General features: G+C 39.1%; 1 protein-coding gene across 6 annotated transcripts in view; it reads left to right on the top strand.

Annotated features, from left to right (window-relative positions):
* LOC149156945 (uncharacterized) overlaps positions 1 to 17829 on the top strand; it is a 413330-nt gene that overhangs the window by 41411 nt on the left and 354090 nt on the right. For 4 of the 6 annotated variants that reach the window (XM_089438886.1, XM_089438882.1, XM_089438884.1 and 1 more), the window contains exon 2: positions 1795 to 1875. The exons of the other annotated variants lie outside the window; for them this stretch is intronic. In XM_089438886.1, coding sequence (XP_089295012.1) covers positions 1795 to 1875 — 81 coding nt within the window. The remainder of the gene's footprint in view (positions 1 to 1794; positions 1876 to 17829) is intronic. 6 annotated transcript variants of the gene reach the window in all.

The raw sequence follows: 17829 nt of genomic DNA, 5'->3' as shown, positions 1-17829 counted from the left end.
GAACTCATGGTCTTCTCTAGATAATTCGTTTTCCTTTTTTGAGCACATGTCTTTCCTTGATTCTTGGTCCTTGGTGGAGTCCACATCACTTTTCAACTAGACTTTGACTCTTCGTGAATTTCCACCTCATTTCCACATCATTCTGGCATGTGTGGATATTCATTTTTCTCCCATTTATTTATTTTCTGGCTAATTTATTGCCACATTTTCCCCTAGACTTAAGAAAAGTGCGTTTTGAGGGTTTATAATTTATTTTTACCCCTCAAAGTGTGTCTTAGTAGAAAGTTGATGAGAGGTCCAATTTTGACCACTCATACCCCCTACAACTTCTCTAGACATCATTTATTACAATTTACATATACAATTTATTAAAATCCTTGTCCCACGTGAAATTTTAAAAATTCAAAAATTGACATCGAGACTTGATCAAAGTCCGCGAAATTTTACGAGTGATTTAACATGGTAATATATAATAACTTTAGACATTAAGACTCACTTAAGGCCTTGTTGTCAAGCTGCACTCCAGCTTTGGGGTTCTAACTAGGAGAAAAAACTCAATTAATTATTAAGTGCTGAAAAGTACCAATAATTAACCAAGTAAAAAAAACTCCCTAGAGTGAACTCACTTGATAACAAAACCCTCATCTACCTAGGCTTGTTACATGACTATTTCATCATGCTAACATCCCTTTACAATATCTACGCAAGGCTTGCGGAATTTGAGTACAATAGAGAAGAAGAAGGAGAAGAAAGAGCTTAAAAGCTCTGACGATATCTGAGCTCTGTAGGTGGAAGAATCCTCTAACATATCCTTGGGCATGGAGTCTTCAAGTGTACTTCAATGGTCAACATGATTGAAAGAACAGGCTTGAGGTGGAAAAAATGAGTGGGAGAGCTCATCCATGCAATGATGTCACACTCGAATGAGTGTCTTTAGAGGTAATTACCCAAAAGGGTAACATGAACCTTATTCTCGTGGAACACTCAAAATGACTTGTGATTTTCACCACAACATGTCATTTGAAGCCTTTTCCCTGTCCTTTAAAACCTCAACAACCTCTATGTCAACCTCTACCTTGTGAACTATTCTCATTTGTCTTATTTGTCTTATTGTGGTAACTTCCAACTTTTGTGTGGAATTCTGACCCCTATCATTGCAGCCACTTCGTCATCTGCCAATTTTTTTCAATTGCCCTTTTATGCTAGCTTCTACTTTACTTTCAATGCTAATTGGTATGCCTCTTCAACATATTGCATCTTATGCAAACATTTTGTTTTGAATTGCGATATTTACACCATTCCCATACCTTGAAACAGATTGGTCTTCATGTTTTATGTGTATTGAAATCATGTAGAATTACTCATTGTACAGTTGTACAATTTGATCTTTTGGTTTAAGGTTCTACAATTGCTGAAATAATGTATGTTTGTAGTCTCATATAGGTATTTGTCTTAAAATTTTGCAACTATTCTACTTTGGCTTTCAATCTTCTTAACCTTACTGATTTGCTTGTTGCACAGAATCCAACCATAATGTAGCATGTCCTTTCAATACTCTTTAATCAAAACATATAGTTGTTCTAAGTGACATGATTTACGTTTTAGGTGTGATCTATTTCAAATTTTAAATGTAGTTGACATTGAGGAGTAAAATATGCCTTCAAACTTGAATTCCGTAGTATTCTCTTTTCTGTGGTTAAATACAAATGCTCTTTTAGTGCGTTTCTGTCCCCATGTCTTGTGGTTCTTTGCATTTTGATATCTTTTCTTATTATTTTGAGTATTTGTCTCCAGGTTTCTGCATTAAATGAATCTGTGGTAGGAAGTGTAAAGTCTATTTTTAAAAGCTGGGAACAACGTTTGGATAATTCATCTGTAAGTTGGAATAATGCCCTTTCTTGAATATTGGTTGTATTGCTAAAATTTTGACATTCAATTTATTGTGCATATGGTTTTGATTCATTACATGATGTCTAATTGTGTAGGATTTGTTGATTTTATAAGTGTAATGTAGACTAGCACAATATTTCTAAAATACTGATATTTGCTTTTGATGTAGATCTTCTTTTGAATTATTCCAATATATCTTTCAATAATTATACTTCAGAAACTCAACCATACAAGAACAATAGAGATCACAATGCACAAGAGAAGACAAGATTTACCCTGGGAAAACCCACCATGAGGAAAAACCCAACAACCTTTTCAATAGAGAAATTTTTCTATTCAACAAGAGACACACCTAGACATATAGTCAAACTTGGTTTTCCCCTCCAAGTCAAGCCTCCCGATCTGATTCAGAAATTTGCTCAGTCTGATTTGACCCAAAAATTTCAGCCCTTTTGCAGTTGCCAGTTGTCCTAGAATTTCGGCCCCTGCAGTTGCCTAGAATTTTGGCCCCTGGGGTTGCTTAGAATTTCGGTTTCCTGCAACAAAATGCCTAGAAAAATTGCGAATTAGAAAGAAGAGAGACTATCCACACGTGCGAGTTGCAAGAGAGAGAAAGAGAGAGCCAATTCGTCTTCTTCTTCATCCTACTCGTCCTTGTCCTTCGCTTGCCTTCCCAAAAGACGTCTCGTGTGAGGGATTCAAATTGCATAAGTGGAGGAGATCAAACTTCCTTTATATAGTGCTTTGTCTTGGCTAAAAGGGTGTCTTTTGCCCGGGTCAACTTGACTTGGAGGGAGGCCAACTTGACAACTTTTGGAGCCAAAAAGTACAATTCAAAAATTTAAATTTTGGGTGTCTTTTGCCTGGGTCGACTTGACTTGGAGGGAGGCCAACTTGACAACTTTTGGAGCCAAAAGTACAATTCAAAAATTTAAATTTTCTTCTTTTAAAAGTCGCAATGGGACTTTGACTCGAAATAAATTTCCTTTTGACTCTAGCATTTAAAATATGCCTTACAATAATCAATACAAGTACATCAAATGGCCAAATAAACATTATGAAGACCGACCTTAGTTACAAATTCAACATCCCCTCTTAACTAGGGAGGTATTCATAATGATTGTCATAGATGTTCTCAAGTTGACAAATTTCTCTAAGAAAAGGTTATATCAAATCATCATCATGATTAGCATCATCTTCTACCATCAACGTCCACTAGTAGCCATATTTGGGGTGGTACGAAACCCATGGCTTACCATCAACAAACCAGGACTCACAACTCCAGGGTGATCGGTCCTAAAATCTAAAACTCAACCCTCTTGTGGAGTACTAGAAGGCGCTCACTCAACCCACCCGTTGAGTACTCACTCAACCCTTCGAGTGAACACTTCCTCACCCCTCTTGGGGAGCACTTTCTCACGTCTCTTGGGGAGCACTCTGGGCCTTGATGCTAAGAGACCTTTCTCAACCCTCTCCTAGGGAGTAATCAGGTTTCGATGCTAACAGACCTCACTCAACCCTCTCATGGGGAGTGATCGGGTCTCCTCATCAAGAGGCACTTACTCAACCCTACATGGGTAGCACTCTGAGCCTCTCAGACCATTCTCCCTTTTGAGGGAATGTCCATTCATGCTGGTGTCATATCAACACTCTCTCTCAACGAGAGGGGTAATCACCACACGCCCCAACTTGTCTCTGAAGTACACGAACTTCTCCCTGGGCAGCGACTTCATTAGAACATCAACTGTGTGCTCATTGGTTGAGATGTACTTGAGCTTTATCTCTCTCCTATGCATCATGTCATGGATGTAATGGTACTTGATCTCAATATGCTTCGACTTGTCATGGAACATAGGATGCTTTGAAAGCTTCTCACAACTGTGATTATCACAGTGTATCACAGTCGGTTCCAGCTCTTGATTGAACAATCCCGCAAACAACTTTCGAAGCTACACTGCTTTCATATGTGTTTCATTCGCTATAATATATTTTGCTTCTGCTGTGCTAAGTGCGACAGATCTTTGCTTCCTGCTCATTTAAGATATCATAACAGAGCCCAAGCTGAAGCACACCCCTAATGTGCTCTTCCTATCATCAACACTTTCGACCTAGTCAACATTTGTGTATCCCTGAAGCTGTATATCCTTGTGTGCAACATATCTCAGACCATAGTTCACAATACCACATAGATATCTTAGAATGTGCATTGTTGCAATCCAATGCTAATGCCGCGGTTCAACTTGGAATTGGATCAAGGTGTTCACAACAAAGCAAATGTCTGGCTTGGTGTTAACCATATACATCAACGAGCCAATCAATTGTTGGCACATCAAGGGATCTACCAATCAGATTTAGAGCCTCTCAACTTTTTCAAGTTAGTCACTGTGGGAGTAGCCATGGATTTGCAATCCATCATACCAAACTTCTGAAGGATCTCAATAACATACTTTCCGTGACCAGGGAAGACTTCACCAGGTTTTTGCCATACTTTTAGTCCCAAGTAATAATGCATCAACCCAAGATCCTTCATGTCAAATTTAGAAGTCAACTGCTTCTTACGCTCAATAATAAGAGGCTCAACACCTATCAAAAAAAAGTCATCAACATAAAGCAATAGGGCCACAGGTGCATTCTTTACAACCTTAAAATAAAGGTTTGGATCAACATCACTTTTGGTAAATCCCAACCTCATCAAATGATAGTCAATACGAGCATACCAAGCTCTTGGAGCTTCCTTGAGTCCATACAAGGCCTTCTTTAAGTTGTAGACATGAGATTCCTTTCCATGCGCCTCAAAACCTTGAGGTTGCTCTATGTACACCTCTTCACATCTATCTGTTGTAAGTTCCATCCCAATGAAGCAGCAAGGCAAATAATGGATCTAATGAAGGTGTACCTTGTTGAAATTTAGGCAGCTTAGGGAAAAATTTTCCCATAGGGAAAACCCTATTGCCCTAAAGAAGAAATCAAATTGGTTAATATGACAAATTCCATATGGGGCAAATGATTATTAAAGCGTCATCAAAGCAATTTTGTAAGTATTATTCAAAGCAAATTCGAATTTGGATAATCAAATTAAGATTGACTACAATCCAAGGAGGGGAATATAATTTGAATATTCAATTAGATTAAGTCGGCTCATACAAGGGACATGACCCTTCATAAGATGGAATCAATTATATATATACTCATCAACCCTCTGTTTGATACAGGCCATTCACTCCTATGTAGCTTGCATCTTCTTTTAAGCTCGCGAATCTCTGAGCTTCCAAAGTTCTGAAGTTCGTATGAAGTAATTCCATCAACGAATGGACCCAAGATTCCGTTCGATTTATAATTGTGGCTCTTATAAGATGTATGTCATCACATCTTCCTAATGGCTTGAATAAATATACCTTGGTGGCTCATATTACATTCCTATTGTCCGCTCTCATTCTCTACAATAACTCACATATGGTGATCGATTATTTTACGGTGATTCTTATTTGGCTTGTATTCTCTGTGAGAGCTCGCTTTTGCCATTGTTCACACCTCTACGCATTATAAAGGCTCGCTGTCTCTACAATCATTCGATATTTTTCTGTGGTATCGCTCTACGACTTTTATAGTGTCATTGGCTTTGCAGTGTGACATCGTTACAGTTTTACTTGGCATCACATGAATGAGCCGTGACATCTCTTTATATATCAACATCACTCAACTGCACAGTGGCTCACATACTTTGGCTAGCTACAATATATTCTCACTAGCTCGCATAGCAAAAACACAGTGACTTTACATGATGACAACACATGACAAATTCTCACTATGTATGATATCGTTTCTATGTGTGACATTGCTTTCATGATTTCTGTGGGGCATTGTTTCTATACTCATGGTATGACATTTCTTTTATATCTCTGTGTGAAATTCTGAGGCTCTCGCATATCTATGGTTTAATATTCTAGTGATATACATTATGTGATATGGTGTGAAATTGATCTATGTCACTATCATGATTTACATGACAGTGATATATGACTTGAAAATTGTTACATGACAGTGTATTGGACAAAAACCCCCGATAGATTTGTAACTTTGATGACAACTAAACAGTGACCCTTATATATCTGTAAACTTGTGACAGTGACTTTAATACTGGACAATGATCTATGTACTAAAGTGACTTGGCACAACAGTGATTTTGATGTCTGTTATGATGACAGTAAGATACATGATGACAATAGCTATGCTCTTATGATTACAGTGACCTTGAGTATGATAGTTGATGATAGTGACCTATGCTACATAATGACAGGAACCTTGTTTATGACACATGATGGCAGTGACTTCGTTATATCACAGTGATCTTGATCCATATGTCAGTAAGGAGGATTGACAATGATTTTCATAACAGTGACCTTGTTACACTACAGGGATCTCGATGCATCAGTATGACTGTGGTAGGATGTATGGCAGCTCATGTGACAGCAATATACTTGGCTTGATATAGTTTGACATAAGGGTCATGAATGATCCTTGGTTGGCCCTAGGTGGCCTAATGTGTTCGATGTGTCTCATTGCACTTTGTATCTCAACTGAATAATTGATGAATATCTAATAGAAGAAGAATTTGGTTGGGTTTTCCCCTTTGTTGGGTTTTGCCCTAGTCTCTGACCTAACTCCTAGTGTCTCTATTTGTGCATGCTTTTCTTCTGTTGTTCTTTATTGTTCCACAGCACTGTTGGTGTTATTATTCTTTCTACATAATTGCTAATGATGTTATGGGGTGAATGCAATATGTAAATGATGAAAAGTTTGTAAATGCAATTATCTACAACAAAGAACAATCTAGCCCTAAAAATTAACATGGTATCAGAGTTGGGCTGAAGAAAAGTCATTGAGATCACCCCTGATCAAGTAGAGTGAAAGGAATGAAGATGGTAGAGACCTAAAAGAATCCTAGGGCTTGAAGGAAACCCTAGGGAAGTTCTGTTCTTTCAAGAGAAGGTTAGGGTTTGGGAGAAACCCTTGAAGTGACCTTGGATATGGCCTAAGTTCTACAACATTGAAACCCCAGTGTGAAGCATATTCTTCTTAATCAGTGAGAAGCCATTCAATTCTTCAAGGATCTATGAGAAACCCTAGTTTGACTTGTCTCCTACCTAATGGGAGATAATGTGTTGCAATGATTATCTTGTACATTAATTACTGGGCTTGAAAGGATCTGAAAGAGAATACAAGTGATGTTCAAGAGCAGTGTTGCACGAAGCGCCCCCCCCCGGTTCCAAGCCTCGAAGCGCGTCCCGTACGGAAGCGCCTAGGAAGCTTGGCCGGAAGCGCGCTTCCGAAATTTTTAGACGCTTCCTGGAAATTTGGAAGCGCCGAAGCGCGCTTCGTACGGCGCTTCCCAGACGCTTCCCAGGCGCTTCCCAGACGCTTCCCAGACGCTTCCAGAAAAGCTTCCGAAAAAGCATTTAGAAAATCGTTTTTTTTTCAATTTTTTTTTAAATTTTAGGCGAGTTTGCTTGTTGGGGGTGGGTCCACCTCGGGTTAGGGTGACAAATGAAAGCAAAAAAAAAATATAAATATAGCAGATGCTCCCTCATGGTAATGTTAAATTCTTAAAGTAAAAGTGACATTCTCCTTTATTTTTCATTTTCATCATTTTACTTAAATTTTTAACATTACCATGAAATGACTCAGAATGTTTGAGAGTGGTTCCAGCCTCATTGGACTTCATATGGAGAAAATAGAATTTCATATCCTATTCAAAATTCAGCAGACCTAACAGTTTTCAGGTATTCAGGATCAATGGGATTGTGGCATTTCATTAGATTATATCAAGTATGAAGGTATGCGATTAGCATTTAATCAAGAGCACCAAGCCCTATATGTACCCTGGTGTTGGTGGTGTTAATTGTTGAACTCCTTTGTCACGCGGCACGCCCTTAGCAAAAAATTACCTTTCAATCAAGTCAAAATCATCGATCAAACATGTTAAGCTTTTTCTACCATATTTTAAGTCTTGAATTAGGTAGTTTGATCAAAATTGGGCAATGTTGACTAATATCCCTAGACAATCGAGGTAGAGGCAAAGGCTAGACAAGAGGAGAAGAATTTAGATTCTAGATCATTAATGTACAATGGATGTTATATCTATCTTGATCTATGCAAAAATATGCATGTTTTCATGTCTTCTACAATTAATTTGGTATTTGGGATGTTTGTTTTGAGTATAAATGCAAAAAAATATAAAAATATATATATATATATATATATATATATAGCAGACGCTTCCGCGGACGCTTCGCTTCCTAGATTTTTGGAAAATGACGCTTCGGCGTCCCCGCTTCCAAAAAATGCTTCCGCTTCGCTCCCGCTTCGTGCAACATTGTTCAAGAGGATGCATTTCTTCTGAAGACAATATCGACATATGATTGATGGACGATGGTGCCTCTTGGCTATGCTGAAATCTGGATCAAGAGAGAGTTGAGAGCCTCCTACAATCTAAATTAAAGATAAGTACTTTCAAAACTTATGCGATTTCTTTGTGTCATCATTCTTGTGAATTTATTCTTTTCAATTATCAGTAATTCTTCATGCATGAGTTTTTTGATTGTTTCACTAACTTCTTCATTGAGGATGTGATCCATCTTCAAGATCATCAAGATGCTAAGTACTGCAGGAAGAGCAAGCTCTTAGAGGTAGCTGGTGTAGGAAACCTCAGAGGGAGCTGGAGCAGAATAATAAAGAATCCACTCTCATTTTTAGAAAAGAAAGACAGTTCTGCCTCATCACCAGGTACACTTTCATTATGATTATTTACTTGGCTATTATTGCTCTTACACTTGTCCTTTGGTCAAAGGTATATTTGATGAATGTGAGGATCAAGCCCTCTATATCAAAGATTGAGGATGATGTAGAGCCATCCCATGACTTATGAAATATACAAGATCTGAAGACCTCATAGGAAGGATTGTTGTCTCCTTGGTTGATAACCATGATTGAAGAGGCTTCCCATTTTGAGGGAGTACATTGGCATATAATAGTTTGGGATAAGGAGATGCTGAAAGATATATGTCCTTCATATAAGGACTATTCTTAATGATAAAGATGTAGAAGTATTTGATGCTTCTGTGATATGGTTCAAACTATGATAAGAAGTATGTTCTCAGGGAAAAAAGGTTATGATAAGATCTTGACTCCTGTTTCTTGATGTATTCTTGTCAAATGTAAGTGAAGTAAGCTTCCTACATGATGAACTTACAAAATAAGCATACCTGGATTTACCTCAAGGCTTTGAGGCATATATGAAGGCGACTTATGATTACAAATGGAAGAAAGTTCGATATGGACTCGAGCAAGGCCTCTAGTCTTGGAATTTTTGTTTTGATGGTCATCTGATGCGGATACCAATCTCTCTTCAAGGTTGCAGGTATGTCTTTGATATTCGGTTTTATATGCTGAAAATTTATTTCTAATAGGATCAAGATCACCTCAACATTCAGTGCCAGAGGAAGTTGACTCTTGAAACCAAGATGATCCACTTCTTGAGATCACGAGTGTAACAAAGAGATGATGAGGACTTCCTTGCCAAAGGAAGTATGATGTCAAAGACTTGGCATGTTGATTTACACTAAGCTGTTGAGAGAGCCTCCTCTTTAAATACAATTTTGATGGATTTCTGATTTGCAGTATGTTCTTTGAGCCATATCGAGCTTGGATATATATATTTGAATGTTCCAAAGATGGTATTGGGATATCTAGACAATGTAGTCATTCATGAAGTGAGACACATTGTTAGATTGAGCCATTGATGTTGAAAATGTTGTTGATTGGAAGAGCACATTTGAGTGCTACCTTAAGTCTGCCCTGGTTTCCTGGATAATTTCCCGACGTAGAATTTTGTTGCTTTGAGAGGGAGTGTGCATTGTTGCTAGCATGGTTGGCTGCGAGACACTATGGTTGAGAAAGATCTTTGGAGAGCTGTTTGAGCATATTCTGGGTACGATTAATATATAATATGAAATATTGTGGGATTCAACATGCAGAGAATCTTGTGTTCCATGACAGGTCTGACCACATTGAGATCAAATATCACTATATTTGGGATATGGTGTAGAGAGGTGCTATGAGACTCCATCATATTTTGATTGATGAATAGGCAAACAATGGGATTCTTGAGTTGTGACATGTAAGCTTGTGGTGGACTCGATATTCTCTAGGTATCATGCACTATGGCCAAGATTAACAGTTGTAAGCCTAGCGAAGGCATTGATGAGAGGAAGGGGTCTTGGGTTGATCGAGAACACTGAGCTATGCTCTCCCCCCCTGTTTGAGTTCACAGGGAGAGGAATTGGGCCAAAGTGCTCCTGGGGTTGAGGGAACTCTGGACAATAGGATAGTCTGTGATCCTTATCTTGCATGTTAAGTCATATCCTACCTATTATCGAGCAATAAGATAGTCTGTGATCCTTACCTTCCACAGTAAGTCATATCTTGCGTATTGTCCCTCTTTGGTCTTAACAAAGTATATCCTAATTGGCATCCTACCCACAAGCTGGGTTTGTTGGGATTGTTTTCCCACCCATCTAGCCAATAGGTGCTAGCTACTTGAGCTAAGCACGAGCCTTACCATCTATGGTAAGTAGTATCCCGCTCAAGTTATGAGATGCATGTGTTCTACCTCTGACTCTTGAGGGTCAGGAAGGGCAGATCAACAGACAATATGATAGAGTGCGATCCTTACCCTTGGTGGTAAGTGTATCCTGCCTATTGTCACCAGACATTAGGATAGGCGTGATCCTCACGTCTCATGGCAAGTGGTATCCTTCCTATTGTCTGTGGATATAGGGTGGTAGCCGAAGCTCCCCTATGATGATTCTTCTTCTCTAGATCATCATTGTTCAACTGATGATCAGAGGAAACAAGTTGAGACGAGATGCCATGAGATGAATGTCTTGTTCACGTAGCTGAGATGAAGGTCATGGGACTTGTCCTGGAGACTAGTAGGGTTTGGAAGATTAATCTTGCCTACCATTGATTGTGGATTATTCTTCTATATGAGACCAGATGCAATGATGATGAAACTGCTTGCCTTCTTATATTGAAACATGTGATTCGAGATGAGACTCTTGATGCAGATTTAAATTCCTCCCTAGCTGAGAGGGAGTGTTGAAATTTAGGCAACCGAGGGAGAAATTTCGCCATAGGGAAAACCCTACTGCCCTAAAGAAGAAATCAAATTGGTTAATATGACAAATTCCATATTGGGAAAATAATTATTAAAGCGTCATCAAAGCAATTTTATAAATATTATTCAAAGCAAATTTGAATTTGGATAATCAAATTAAGGTTGGCTACAATTCAAGGAGGGAAATATAATTTGAATATTCAATTAGATTAAGTCAGCTCATACAAGGGACGTGACTCATCATAAGTTGGAATCAATTATATATATATACCCATCAACCCTCCGTTTTATATAGGACATTCACTCCTTTGTAGCTCACATCTTCTTTAAAGCTCATGGATCTCCGAGTTTCCAAAGCTTTGAAGTTTGTATGATTTGATTCCATCACTGAATGGATCCAAGATTTTGTTCAATTGATGATCAGAGGAAACAAGTTGAGACGAGATGCCATGAGAGGAATGTCTTGTTGACATAGCTGAGATGAAGGTCATGAGACTTGACCTAGAGACTAGTAGGGTTTGGAGGATCAATCTCCCCTACCATTGATTGTGGGTTATTCTTCTATACGAGACCATATGTAATGATGATGCAATTGCCTGCGTTCTTATATTGAAACATGTCATTTGAGATGAGACTCTTGATGCAGATGGAAACTCCTCCCTAGCTGAGAGGGAGTGTTGAAATTTAGGCAGTTGAGGGAGAAATTTTGCCATAGGGAAAACCCTATTGCCCTAAAGAAGAAATCAAATTGGTTAATATGACAAATTCCATATTGGGAAAATAATTATTAAAGCGTCATCAAGGCAATTTTGTAAATATTATTCAAAGCAAATTCAAATTTGGATAATCATATTAAGGTAGGCTACAAATTCAAGGAGGGAAATATAATTTGAATATTCAATTAGATTAAGTCGGCTCATACAAGGGACGTGGCTCATCATAAGTTGGAATCAATTATATATATACCCATCAACTCTCCATTTGATATAGGACATTCACTCCTCTGTAGCTCACATCTTCTTTAAAGCTCGTGGATCTCTGAGTTTCCAAAGTTTTGAAGTTTGTATGATTTAATTCCATCACTGAATGGATCCAAGATTTTGTTTGGCTTATATATGTGGCTCGTATAACATATATGTCATCACATCTTCCTTATGGCTTGAATATATATACTTCGATGGCTCGTTTTACGTTTCTGTTGTCCGCTCTCATTCTCTATAGCAACTTGCATATGGTGATCGATTATTTTACGGTGATTCTTATTTCGCTTGTATTGTTTGTGGGAGCTTGCTTTCGCTATTGTTCACACCTCTACGCATTATAAAGGCTTGTTGTCTCTATATTTTTCTATGGTATCACTATGTGGCTTTTATAGTGGCATTGCTCTGCGGCGTGACATCATTACAGTTTGACTTGGCATCACATGAATGACCCATGACATCGCTTTATGTATCATCATCACTTGACTGCACAAAGGCTCACATACTTTGGCTCACTACAATATATTCTTATTGGCTTGCATAGCAAATACACAGTAACTCTACATGATGACAGCGCATGACAAATTCTCTCTATGTATGACATCGTTTCTATGTGTGACATTGCTTTCATGATCTCTGTGGGGCATCATTTCTATACTCATGGTATGACATCGCTTTTATATCTCTGTGCAAAATTCTAAGGCTCTCGCCTATCTCTGGTTTAATATTCCAGTGATCTACATTATGTGATATGGTGAGAAATTGATTTGTCATTGTCATGATTTACATTACAGTGATATATGACTTGAAAATTGTTACGTGACAACGTATTGGATAGAATCCCTTGATAGATCTATAACTTTGATATGATAGCGAAACAGTGACCCTTATATATTTGTAAACTTGTGACAGTGACTTTAACTCTGGACACTGATCTTTATGTACTTTAGTGACTTGGCACAACGGTGATTCTGATGTCGATTGTGATGATAAAAGGAAGCTATGATACATGATGACATTTGCTATGCTCTTATGATGACAACAACCTTGAGTATGATAATTGATGACAATGACCTATGCTACATAATGACAGCAACCTTTTTTATGACACATGATGGCAGTGCCTTTGTTATATCACATTAATCTTGATCGATATGTCAGTAAGGAGGATTGACAATGATTTTTCATAACAACGACCTTGTTACACAACAAAGATCTTGATGCATCAGTATGACTGTGGCAAGATGTATGACAACTCATGTGACAGTGATATACTTGGCTTGATATAGTCTGACATATGAGGATCATGAATGAGCTCCGATTGGCCCTAGGTGGCCTAATGTGTTTGATGTGTCTCATTGTACGTTGTTTCTTAGCTGAACAATTGATGAATATCCAATAGAAGAATAATTTGGTTGGATTTTCCTCTTTGTGGGATTTTGCACCGGTCTCTGATCTAACTCCTAGTGTCTTTGTTTGTGCATGCTTTTCTTATGTTGTCATTTATTGTTCCACTAGTCTAATGATGTTATAGGGTGAATGCAATATGTAAATGATGAAAAGTTTGTAAATGCAATTATCTACAACAAAGAACAATCTAGCGCTAAAAATTAACATACCTGGCAACTGGAGCAAAGGTCTTTATTATAATCTTCCCCCTCTTTCCAGGAAAACCCTCTAGCTACAAACCTTCCCTTGCACTTGTCAATACTTCCATCTGCAACATGCTTGGTCTTGTATATCCACTTGGAAGTCACTATTGACTTACCTTCATGCATTGGCACAATCTCCCAGACATCATTCTTCATGATAGATTGATATTCTTCATTCATGGCCTCCTTCCACACTTGCTGGCTAGCTGCTTCTTCATAAGTGGAAGACTTTGCATCAATTGGGTTAGTCATGAGAGTTTCATAGCTAGAAAACCTCTTGGGTTTCTTAACTTCTTTGGATGTGCCATCGAGATCTGCATGTCCTTCTGCCTCTTCCAATGTAGATCTAAGTGATGTTGGTCTTTTTCTAATCTCTGGAACAACAACCGGTTCCACTTGTTCATTAGGCCCTTCTGTAGAACTCAAATGCTCATCCTCATGTTTTACTTCATCAAGTGAATCCATGGAAACTTCCTTGGACTTCCAACATGCCACTCTCTCATCAAAAGTGACATCCCGACTGACCTCAGTCCATCGCTGTTCTGGAATGTAGATTTATAGGATTTTGATGATTCACTGTAACCAACAAATATGCCTTTCTTTCCTGAAGGTTCAAGCTTGTTCCTCTTATCCTTAGGAACATGGATGTAGACAAGACAACCAAAGATTCTCATATGTCCAACCTCTGGCTTCCTTCTAGAGAATGTTTATTGAGGAGTCATGTCTTCCAGAATTTGATGAGGACCTCTATTTTGGATGTATACGGTTGTTAATAATGCTTCTCCCCACAGGAACATTAGCAAATTCTGATCATGCATCATGGCCTTGTCAAATTCTTTAATGGACCTGTTTTTACGTTTTGCTATACCATTTTGTTGACAATCAACTCCCTCTTAATCCCAACTCTCTTACAGAAAGCCACAAGTTCCTTCGAGGTGTATTCTCCTCCATTGTTAGATCTCATTATCTTAATCTTCTTACTTGTCAGTGCTCCACTTCATCTTTGAATTCCTGAAACTTTGTGAAGACCTCATCATCAAGGAAGACACGTTTTCTGTGGTTTTTCAGGGCATTTGTATGTTGGTTGGAGAGTTGAAAGAGGCTGCAACTGCTTGAAGGGATCTATGCCGTAGTTGCTTGTAGGGAGCCAAGCTACAACCAAGAAAGTAGTTGCCTGAGGTTGTGTTGAGGTCGAGTGGGGTCTGTTTCGAGGGTAATAGCCAACAAGGAGGGCCGCAGTGTTGGGAGGCCTGGAAGAAGCTTATAACAATTAGATAGGGGATGGTTGAAGGGTAGCTGCATGTTGGTTAGTGCTGAACAAGGAGGAGGTTGACCAAGTTCGAAAAGGGGTTGAACAACAAGGGCTGTGATCTAAGGGAGTAGGTCGAGGTGGTCTACAACTGGCTGAGGTGGGCAGTAAGGCTACTTCAAGTTGACAACAAGGTTTAAGGACTACTGAAGAAGAAAATGGCTAACAACAAGGGTATTATGGTGGATGTAAGGGACAACAACAGTTGAAGGAGGACTGTGGGCTAAAGGAACATGCCTAGGGAAGTGAATTTGTTTGCTGATTAACCTAGTTTGCTAGAGTAGGAGTATTTGTATTGCAATATGTCTTGGTTGTTGGGTAGATGAGAGCCTAAGGGATTTGGCTTAGCCCTAGGTTTATTGGTTAAAGGACAGATCTAATATTGGCGTTGTACATGGATTGAAAAGGGCCACTATCCCTGGTTAAGGAGCCCTAAGTTTTCTTATTGAAGGACTATTAAGAAATAAGTTTTGGGCCATAAATTATGTACATTGATTTGATTGTTGGTATATCCCGCTGTGCAAAAGTTTTTAATGGCATTGTAAGTGTGTTTATGGTTCTTAGCTAAGGCATGGACTAGACTTGGGGTGCGTGGATTTCTAACAAGGTATCATAACAACTTTGAAGAGCAGTTGGGTTAGATTTGTGCATAGGTGGCATCTGTGAGAGGGAGTTGTTGAATTGTTGTAGGAAGCAACAATGTTTCCAAGTGTGTTCGCTAGATGTGCCTTGTGAAACATGGAGCAGAATGTTCAGACAAGGAGTTGTGGATTATTGTAGCTTGGGTAGCAAGAATGGGAGTTTTGATGGATTGGTGGAGAACTCGGTAAATAATAGTATATCGCGTGGCAGGTTGCTTACACTATTGATGGACTTTCGTTGACTTGTCAAAGTAAGTTGCGACAACTTAGGTGCCTTGGCAAGGAGTGCTTTGGCTTGGATGAGGTAGCTTTGTGTGGATGGTAGGTTGATTGTGAGATGGAGTCTTCATCAAGTTGCAAAGTTGCACTTATGGAAGTAGAGCCATATGCATATAAGGTGTTTGACCCCGGAGGATGAGGACACTTGCAAAGTTGAGTTGTGGTAGTCTAGAGTGGACTAGGCCAAGTGTTCAGTCACAACTCGGGACTGAACTTGAAAGGACACAAGTTTAGTCACAACACTTTTCGGGAGGGAAAGCATAGTGAGCCAAGGGAAGGTTGTGTAAGCTCAGAGGGATTTTGGCTTCAAAGAGAGAAGCAGGCTTAGAGGGAGATTCAATAACCCAGTGGAAGTCTAACATTCAGGTTCAAGCAAGAAAGTGGAGTCTTCCAGGCCATGCAAGGAAAGTTGTGGACCATGCAAGGAAAGTTGCAAACCATGTAAGGAAGTCGTGGTGTGTGCAAGGAAAGTCATGGACCATGCAAGGAAGTCATGGTGCATGCAAGGAAAGTCATGGTACATGCAAGGAAGTCATGGACCATGTAAGGAAAGTCATGATCATGCAAGAAAAGTCATGGTGCATGCAAGGAAGTCATGGCCATGCAAGGAAAAGTCATGGAGATGGAGATTTTTAGGAACAAAAAAAGTCATTGTTTGGATGGCCATGCAGGATGATATGAAACGAGAGGTTTTTAGGAGCATGGTGTCTTTGAAGATCCAGGTCTTCTAGAACGATGTGGTTGCAAATAAGATTTGGAGGTAGGTGGAAATACCTTCCTGACTAAGAGGGAGGGTTGAAATTTGGTAGCTTAGAAGGTATTTCAGGGGCCTTCTAGTTTGGGGTTTTGGACATAAAGGAGTGGGCTTGAAATCCAAGGAAAAACATTTATAATTCTAATTTAATTAATAAGTCAACTTAAGGGTCAAGTTGGTTTAGTTCGGCCAACAAGGCCAAGAGACATGACCCTTGGGGTTTCACACCCCTTGGAAAAGTATAAATACGAAGGAAAGGAGACAAAAAAAGCATTCTTCTTGTGAGGATCAAGGCTAGAAATGACCTAGCCACAGGTAGCAAGAGGATCCGCAGGAAAGAGATCTTAGAAGCGAAGGAAAGTTCAAGGAAGACAAGTTTTCATTGGTTTTTTAGGGCATTTGTTTGCTGGTTGGAGAGATGAAAGAGACTGCTACTGCTTGAAGAGAGCCAAGCCGTAGCTAAGAAAGTAGTTGTCTGAGGTTTTGTTTTGGTCGAGTAGGGCCCCTTTGGAGGGCCGTAGGGATGGGAGGCCTAGAACAACTAGACATGGGCTGGTTGAGGGGCAACCACAACTTGGTTAGGGCTGGCTGCAGGGCTGAACAAGGAGAAGGTTGGCTAAGTTGGAAAAGGGGTTGAATAGCAAGGGCCAGGATCTAAGGGAGTAGGCTGAGGTGGATAATAAGGCTACCACAAGCTGGAAACAAGGTTCAAGGGCTGCTGAAGAAGAAAAGGCTAATGACAAGGGTATTAGGGTGGCTGCAAGGGACAACAACAACTGGACGAGTATTATGGGCTAAAGGAACATGCCCATGTAAGTGGATTGGTTTGCTGATTAACCTAGTTTGATACAATAATAGTATTTGAAAAGATGTAGGTGTTGGTTGTGTTAAAAAATCATAAGGGTAGAAAGATTCTCTTACGTTGATAACTACTTGTGATATTCTTGTAGTCTTATTAACTTTTCTTTATGTTCTTCTTTTATATTCTTTTCATCAAGCAATCATCAAATCTAAAACATGAAGATCAATGACACTAGATGTAGGCACTCAGCGAGGGATAAAATTCCTCTATAGGGGAAAACCCAGTCAAACTATTCCACTAGTAAATCAAATTGAGATAGACCAAGACCTTGACCTGACCAAAAGACC

This window comes from Pinus tabuliformis, chromosome 9, assembly GCF_031772625.1.
Source record: "Pinus tabuliformis cultivar Carrire ecotype Pingquan chromosome 9, CPIR1, whole genome shotgun sequence".
In the NCBI taxonomy this organism is placed as follows: Eukaryota; Viridiplantae; Streptophyta; class Pinopsida; order Pinales; family Pinaceae; genus Pinus; species Pinus tabuliformis.
Note: the sequence above shows the minus strand (reverse complement) of the source record. Positions and strands in the feature narration are given on the sequence as shown.